General features: G+C 52.9%; 1 protein-coding gene across 1 annotated transcript in view; it reads left to right on the top strand.

Moving 5' to 3' along the window:
* The first annotated feature begins 6 nt into the window (after window positions 1-6).
* LOC123039333 (myricetin 3-O-rhamnoside 1,2-glucosyltransferase UGT709G2-like) overlaps window positions 7-9,058 on the top strand; it is a 16,989-nt gene continuing 7,937 nt past the window's right edge. The window contains exon 1 of the mRNA XM_044462541.1: window positions 7-1,250. Within this exon, the coding sequence (XP_044318476.1) occupies window positions 603-1,250 (648 nt within the window). The 5' untranslated portion in view covers window positions 7-602. The remainder of the gene's footprint in view (window positions 1,251-9,058) is intronic.

Below are 9,058 nucleotides of genomic sequence, written 5' to 3'. Positions count from 1 at the left end.
AAAAACATTAGAAGAGAACACACAGCACTAAGTAGTGAGCTGCTTGAAGGGCATGATGGTCAAATTTAAAATTAACCAATTATTAGTGTATGTACTTCGGAGTGCTGCTGTCATCTTTGATGACTCCTGGCTACCATATTGCATGCCAATTTTGGGTGACTAGTTTTGAGCACTGTTTTAGAGAAACAAATCTTGTTGCCCATGAACTCAGCAAAGCTAGCAAAACGTGTTGTATATGTACTGTAATAGTTTCGCCAATTTCAATTTTGTTAATTCCGTCAATTGATCAGTATATTCCGTATATAATTCTTAGCCGGGCTCCGGCCTCTTTCAGCGGATTCGAAGGAAAAGAAAAAGGATGAGCCGGTCGTGCTCGCCCTTCAGCAAGTAAAGCAGAGCAGAAACTGGAACGCGATGCTCCCACTTGCAAAAAAAGAAATACAAAAGCGCAGGCGCAGCAACAGCTGACCGGTTAAATACTTTGTCAATCGATGCAATTCAAACCACGCTGCATTTTAAAAGTTAAAACCGCCGGCGCTCGCTGAGTTGTATTTGGCAGAACGCACTTGACGCGCAGCGGTAAGAAGAACCAGTACCAGGCGATGGAGGACAGGCCAGCGGACATGGCGCCGGTGCACGTGCTGGTGTTCCCCTGGCCGCTGCAGGGCCACATCAACTCCATGCTCCCCTTCGCCGCGGGCCTCCTCGGCGCCGGCGTGCACGTCACCTTCCTGCACACGGAGCACAACCTCCGCCGGGTCGACCGCGCCGCTTCGCCACGCCTCCGCTTCGCGTCCGTGCCGGACGGCCTCCCCGACGACCACCCGCGCTCGGTCGCCCACCTCAGCGAGATCGGCAGGTCCCTGAGGCCGAGCGCCAGCGCCGCGTACCGCGCCCTGCTCGCCCCGGCGCTCTCCGCTGGAAGCCACGCTGATGGCGGGTTCCCGCCGGTGTCGTGCGTCGTGGTCGATGGCTTGCTGCCGTTCGCCATCGATATCGCTGAGGAGCTCGGCGTGCCGGCGCTCGCTTTCCGCACGGAGAGCGCGTGCAGCATATTGGCCTACCTCTCCGTGCCCGGGCTCGTGGAGCTCGGCGAGGTTCCCGTCCCTGTAGGCGCCGACCTCGACGAGCCGGTCCGTGGCGTTCCGGGGATGGAGGGCTTCCTGCGGCGGCGAGATCTTCCAAGTTCTTGCCGCGGCCACGGCGAGGTCGACGAACTCGACCCCATGCTGCAGGTACTCGATGATGAAGTCACGTACCTAGGGTAGGGTTATTGAACCTGACCAAGGTACCCTCCCTAAGGACATCCTTTAGGAGAAGCCGTCTTTCAGTCGACCAAGAGGAACTCCACTCGATGGACTAGAAGACACTCGACGAACCTGAAGACACTCGACCATGAAGACTCACTCGACCACCAGGAGTTCAAGATCTACTCTGTACCCAAACGGTCTGTAATCAAGTAGTCTTAATAGTCATGATGACACTTTATGTAAGGCGTTACCAGTAACGCGAGACCTTAATGTACTTTAACCCTCTGCTACGTGGGCTGGCTGGGGTCTTGGCGTCCTCTATATAAGCCACCCCCTTCACTGGTAGAAGGGTTCGCACCCCTGTAACTCTCACACATATAATCCTATCGACCGCCTCCGGGCTTCGAGACATAGGGTTGTTACTTCCTCCGAGAAGGGCCTGAACTCGTAAAACACTTGTGTGCACAACTTCTCCATAGCTAGGATCTTGCCTCTCCATACCTACCCCCTATTCTACTGTCAGACTTAGAACCACGACAGTTGGCGCCCACCGTGGGGCGGGTGTCTTAGCGACTTGTTGGAGAAGTTGCAATCTTTTCAATTCCCATCATCATGGTTTCAGGTGGAGTTTTGGTTGAGGGTCGCGAGATCCATCTCGGCGCGCTCACATTCGTCGCCGACGACTCTGCCTGGCTGCAGGAGGCTCCGCTTGACGTGGATGCGCTCCCAGTCCGCGGAGCTACGCACTTTCGAGCATGCGTCTGCGGCGTCCTTCTGCGGCAACCGTCGACTCAGTATCGACCGATTTTCGTGTCATCCTCCCTCCCAGCTTCCCGCCGGCGCAAGCGCTCTGGTCGGTTGAGGCTTCAGCGGTGGGTGAGGCACGCAGTGGCTCGCCAATCGACCATTGCCCAAGTCGCGGCAATCGAGCCCGACGAATCTCTTTACGGCCTGTTCGACCTGTCGACTGGCTCCGCAGAGACTGCATCCGAATGCGACAGCAGTGATCCGGCGGCGGAGGTCCTGATGGTCAATGGGCCGCACGTTCCCCCCGGCTTTCCTGGCACCGAAGGAGGCAACGGCGGAGGCGATCCGTCGCACGACCATGAGGAGTACCGGCCCGAGCCCCTCGACTCGCAGCAGAGGGAAGAGCTTCGCCGCCGGAACATGGATGCGCTTCATACTCCGATCGTTGGAGAAACCCCTGAGGCTCGCGCCTTAGAGGACGCGCGCTTGACCAACCTGGCTGAGCACACTCGACTGGAGAACCTTCAGCGGGCACTCGACGAGCGCGTGCGGCAACGGATTCCAAACTCCAGTCGACACCAACTCTTTAAACCTCCGACTCAGGTATACCGCATTCCGATCCAGAATTTGGCAGCAGCAACCCGTATAGCGGAGTCGATTCAGCCTTCTGAGTCAGAGGCTGGCAGAGGCTTGTTGCAGATCAGGGATTTGCTCCGGGCAGCAGGAGATCAGAATTTGACTGTGTCGCAGTCGCGGAACAGGATTCATAGCAGATCCGTGGCGGCGAATACGGTCCAGTCGGCTCATAGCCCCAGATCACCCCCGAGGCATGAAGGGCATGGCGACCGGCACGATCAGTACAGGAACTATGAGTAGTATGATCACCGATTCGATCGCAATGATCGACGTCGAGTGCCCACTCCTCCCCCTAGGGGTGGATCATATATGCCTCGACAACAGGATGACAGACGCCAGCACAGTGGCGGGCGAAGAATTCCGGTCGACCCCAGGAACCAGGCTTTGATGCGAGATCCATCATCGTTCAAGGTCTGGTCGACCGGAACAGAGCCCACAGAGAGGGTAATGACAGAGATGTACCCACCAACAGCTGAGTGCACGTCTCCGGACCAGAGTGTTTCAGCAGAGCCATCAGAGCCGCGGTGATTCCTCCCAACTTCAGGTTGGCGACTGGAGTCAGCAAGTTCAACGGTGAGTCCAAGCCTGATACTTGGCTTGAGGACTACCGAGTGGCTGTTCAGATCGGCGGCGGAAATGACGAGGTGGCCATGAAACATCTGCCTCTCATGTTGGAAGGGTTAGCCAGGGCATGGCTAAATTAGTTGACACCCAGCAGCATCTACACGTGGGAGGACCTCTCCCAAGTGTTTGTCAGGACGTTCAAAGGAACGTGCAAGCGGCCGGCGGGACTGACAGAGCTGCAATCTTGTGTACAGAAGTCGAATGAGACTCTGAGGGATTACATCCAGAAATGGATCACACTGCATCACACAGTAGAAAATGTATCTGATCACCAGACAGTTTGCGCCTTCAAGGAGGGCGTAAAGTACAGAGAGCTAAGCCTGAAATTCGGCCGAACCGGAGACATGTCTCTGAGTCGAATGATGGAGATAGCCACCAAATATGCCAATGGTGAGGAAGAGGATCGGCTCTGGAGCGGCAAGCACAAGTCAGTCGCCCAGGACACCGGAGGCGGAAATTCCAGTCGGAAGCAAAAGCGTAAAGCTGAGCCAGCCGCACCTGGAGAAGCCTTGGCCCTGAACCAAGGAAAGTTCAAAGGGAAACCCAAGGGGCCTTGGAACCCCAAGAAAGTAAAATATAAAGAAGGAAATGACGTGTTGGATTTACCATGTCACATCCACACCAAGAAAGACGAAGAGGGTAATTTTATTTACCCGAAGCATACCACTCGACAGTGTCGACTCCTGATACAGCAGTTCCAAGGGAAGCATCCCAAGGACAAAGAAAAAGAGTCGGACAAGGTTGAGGACAAGGAGGATAGTGACGAGGAATATCCGCAGGTCAATTCCACCTTGATGATTTTTGCCGATGTTAAGAGCAAAAACCGACTGAAAGTTATAAACCGGGAGGTGAATATGGCTGCTCCGTCAACACCCAATTACCTGAAGTGGTCTCAGACTGCCATTATGTTCGACCAATCTGATCACCCCACGCACATAGCCACCCCTGGGAGGCAAGCATTGGTGGTCGACCCAGTCGTCGAGGGCACTCGACTGACCAAAGTGTTGATGGATGGCGGCAGCAGTTTGAATATACTGTATGCTGAGACGCTGAAAGGATGGGCATTCCGATGTCCAGACTGAGCACAAGCAACATGAGTTTTTATGGAGTCATCCCTGGCAAGAAGGCCACATCACTCGGCCAGATTGCCCTTGATGTAGTTTTTGGTGATTCAAAGAATTTCCGCAAGGAGAAGCTGACATTTGAGGTTGTGGATTTCCAGAGTGCCTATCATGCAATTTTGGGCAGGCCAGCTTATGCGCGTTTTATGGCTCGACCATGTTACGTGTACCTCAAACTAAAGATGCCTGGCCCTAAAGGCGTGATTACTGTCACTGGTAATCGCAAGAAGGCAGAAGAGTGCTTCCAGAAAGGCTCAAAGATCGCCGATGCTCAGATGGTAGCAGAAGAGTGGCAGGAACACCAAAGGAATGCAGACCCGAGTGATTTGTTGCGAGCCAAAAAGCCTGCTACGGAATCAGCGTTCCAGTCGTCCGATGAGACAAAACCCGTTCACATCCACCCGACCGACCCTAACGCTGCCCCGACTCATATCTCCACAACACTCGACCCCAAATAGGAAGAAGCGCACATCTTTGCATGGAAACCTTCTGACATGCCGGGTGTACCCAGGGGACTGGCTGAGCATCGTCTATGAGTCGATTCAAAGGCAAAACCTGTGAAGGAACATCTGCGACGGTCCGCCGTCCAGAAAAGGAAGGCCATTGGCGAGGAAGTGGCTCGACTCCTAGTAGCAGAGTTTATCCGAGAGATTTACCACTCCGAGTGGCTCGCGAATGTCGTGGTCCCCAAAAAGGACAATTCGCTTCGCATGTGCATCGATTTTAAGCATATCAATCGGGCCTGCCCGAAAGATCATTTTCCTCTTCCCCGCATCGACCAAATAGTCGACTCGACTGCGGAATGTGAGCGACTGTCTTTCTTGGACGCTTATTCCGGGTACCATCAGATCCGTCTGTTTGGGCCCGATGAGATCAAAACGGCTTTCATCACCCCATTCGGGTGCTTCTGTTATGTCACCATGCCATTCGGCCTCAAGAATGCCGGAGCCACGTTCATGAGGATGATTCAGAAGTGTTTGCTCACTCAAATCAGTCGGAATGTGGAAGCGTACATGGATGACATTGTGGTCAAGTCACGGAAAGGTTCCGACCTATTGACTGACCTCGCTGAAACATTTGCCAACCTCAGGAGGTACGATATCAAGATTAACCCATCCAAGTGCACATTCGGAGTTCCTGGTGGAAAAATTACTCGGTTTTCTCGTTTCCGAACGGGGAATCGATGCATACCCAGAGAAAGCAGGCACAATACTCCGAATGAAACGACCTGTGCATCTGCACGATGTTCAGAAGCTTACTAGTTGCTTGGCCGCTTTAAGTCGATTCATCTCTCGTCTCGGTGAGAAGGCATTGCCTCTTTACAGACTGATGAAGAAGTCAGACAAGTTCGAGTGGACTCCTGAAGCTGACGCAGCGTTTGCAGAATTAAAAACCCTGCTTTCCACCCAGCCGGTGCTTGCTGCTCCAATCAGCAAAGAGCCTTTGCTGCTTTACATTGCAGCCACAGGACAAGTCGTCAGTACTGTACTTACGGTCGAGCGGGAAGAAGAAGGGAAAGCCTTCAAAGTTCAGCGCCCAGTATATTACATTTCCGAAGTCCTGACCCCATCCAAGCAACGATACCCTCACTATCAGAAGCTTGTATATGGGATTTAAATGACCACGAAGAAAGTTGCTCACTACTTCTCTGACCATATCATCACAATCGTCACCGACGCCCCCTTATCAGAGATTCTGCACAACAGAGACGCAACCGGTCGAGTGGCAAAATGGGCGATTGAACTTCTTCCCCTGGATATCAGATTTGAGGCAAAGAAAGCTATCAAGTCCCAAGAAATAACAGATTTCCTCGCCGAGTGGACTGAACAGCAGTTACCGACCCAAGTTCATTCGGAGCACTGGAATATGTTCTTCGATGGCTCCAAAATGCTGAATGGTTCCGGTGCCGGAGTGGTCTTGGTTTCCCCCCGAGGAGATAAGCTCAGACATGTACTCCAGATTCACTTTGATTCCTCCAACAATGAAGCAGAATACGAAGCACTCTTGTACGGATTGCGTATGGCCATTTCACTCGGTGTCCGTCGCCTCATGGTCTACGGTGACTCGGACTTAGTGGTCAACCAAGTGATGAAGGAGTGGGACGTCAGAAGCCCAGCCATGACTGGTTACTGCAATGCAGTCATAAAGCTGGAGAAGAAATTTAAGGGATTAGAGCTCCATCACGTTCCCCGACTGAAAAATCAAGCAACCGATGACTTGGCCAAGATAGGTTCCAAGAGGGAAGCCATTCCGAGTGGCGTGTTTTTGGAGCATGTTCACACGCCGTCGGTTCAAGAAGATCCTTTCACTGAGGAAGCCCCGCAGCCAAAAAGCGCCACAGATCCGACTGAAGTCGAGGTCCCAACTGTGGCCGACTTAATCATGGAAGTTCTGGTCATCACTCCCGACTGGACAGTGCCCTATATCACCTCTATTCTGAGAAAAGAGCTCCCCGAGAATGAAGAAGAAGCTCGAGAGATCGTCCGCCGATCCAAAGCCTTCACCGTCATGAGGGGACAGTTGTACAGAGAAAGTGTGACTGGAGTCAGCCAGAAATGCATAACATCAGAAGAAGGTCGAATGATTCTCAACGACATCCACTCGGGGACCTGTGGCCATCATGCGTCCTCTCGGACCATCATGGCTAAAGCATACCGAGCGGGTTTTTACTGGTCCAGAGCAAATGAGATGGCGAAAGAGATAGTCAACAAGTGTGAAGGATGTCAATTCTACTCCAATATGTCGCACAAACCCGCCTCAGCCTTGAAGACCATTCCACTCGTCTGGCCTTTTGCTGTATGGGGGTTGGATATGGTTGGACCACTGAGAACAGGCAGAAACGGCTACACCCATGTATTGGTAGCAGTCGACAAGTTCACTAAGTGGATTGAGGCTAAACCCATTAAGAATCTGGATGCCGGCACCGCCGTCAGCTTCATCAGGGAGTTGGTATTCAAATATGGAGTTCCCCACAGTATCATCACAGACAATGGGTTAAACTTCGACTCCGAAGAATTCAGAACCTTCTGCGCATCTCAGGGTACACGAGTCGACTATGCTTCAGTCGCCCACCCTCAGTCGAATGGACAAGCAGAACGAGCAAATGGCTTAATTCTCAAAGGGTTGAAACCCCGACTAATGCGCGACCTCAAGCACGCAGCTGGCGCATGGGTCTACGAACTTCCGTTGGTGCTTTGGGGATTAAGGACCACGCCAAACCGGTCGACTGGGAGGACTCCGTTCTTCTTGGTCTATGGAGCTGAAGCAGTCTTGCCGAGTGACCTGCTTCACAACGCACCCCGAGTCGAACTCTACACCGAAGCTGAAGCAGAGCAAGCTCGACAGGACGCGGTCGACCTTCTAGAAGAAGAAAGAGAGATGGCCTTGATCCGATCGACCATTTACCAGCAGGACTTGCATCGCTTCCATGCCAGAAATGTGAAGAGTTGAGCTTTCCAGGAGTGAGATTTAGTTCTCCGAGTGGATCAGCAGAAACCACACAAGCTTGCTCCTACTCGGGAAGGTCCCTTCGTCATCACCAAGGTTCTCCATAATGGGGCATACCGCCTTTATAATGTCGAGCACCAGATTGACGAGCCCAGAGCATGGAACGCGGACCTGCTCCGCCCTTTTTATACTTAAGTTTTTCACTCGGATGAGTTGTAATAAAAGTACCCTTGTAGTGTATTCATCAAAGACAAGAGTTTCATAATTTTCTCAGTAATTGTTATTGCTTTTGTTCTCATAAATCTGCCCCCCAGTGGGTGGCTTAGCTGCGAACCCGTTTCGCCTAAGCTTGTAAAAAATCCTACCGAGTGGTAAGCCAGCCTTCCACTCGAAGGCTTAGCCGCGAATCCGTTTCGCCTAAGTTAAACAAAATCCTACCGAGTGGTAAGCCAGCCTTCCACTCGGAGGCTTAGCTGCAGTCCAAGTACTCGCCTAAGTAAACAAAATCCTACTGAGTGGTAAGCCAGCCTTCCACTCGGGGGCTTAGCTGCGGCCCAGTGCTCGCCTAAGTTTTTGAAAATCCTACCGAGTGGTAAGCCAGCCTTCCACTCGGAGGCTTAGCTGCAGCCCAGTGCTCGCCTAAGTTTTTGAAAATCCTACCGAGTGGTAAGCCAGCCTTCCACTCGGAGGCTTAGCTGCAACCTAGTGTTCGCCTAAGAATAAAAGACATCGTACGCTTCGCAAGGAGGACGAGGCGCAGGTCGACCCCTGCTTCCTCCTTCCGAGCTACGTCACAAACACAACGTGCGTTCCGCAAGGAGGAGAAAGCGCGGGTCGACTGCTACCTTCTCCTCCAAGGCCGTGCCACGAAAAACCTACCGAGTGGAGAGCAAACCTCCCACTTGGGGGCTTAGCTGCAACCCAGTTCTCGCCTAAGTTTCTAAAAAACCTACCGAGTGGAGAGCAAACCTCCCACTCGGGGGCTTAGCTGCAGCCCAGTGCTCGCCTAAGTTTCTAAAAAACCTACCGAGTGGAGAGCAAACCTCCCACTCGGGGGCTTAGCTGCAGCCCAGTGCTCGCCTAAGTTTCTAAAAAACCTACCGAGTGGAGAGCAAACCTCCCACTCGGGGGCTTAGCTGCAGCCCAGTGCTCGCCTAAGTTTCTAAAAAACCTACTGAGTGGAGAGCAAACCTCCCACTCGGGGGCTTAGCTGCAGCCCAGTGCTCTCCTAAG

Source organism: Triticum aestivum, chromosome 2B, assembly GCF_018294505.1.
Source record: "Triticum aestivum cultivar Chinese Spring chromosome 2B, IWGSC CS RefSeq v2.1, whole genome shotgun sequence".
Lineage (NCBI taxonomy): Eukaryota > Viridiplantae > Streptophyta > Magnoliopsida > Poales > Poaceae > Triticum > Triticum aestivum.
Note: the sequence above shows the minus strand (reverse complement) of the source record. Positions and strands in the feature narration are given on the sequence as shown.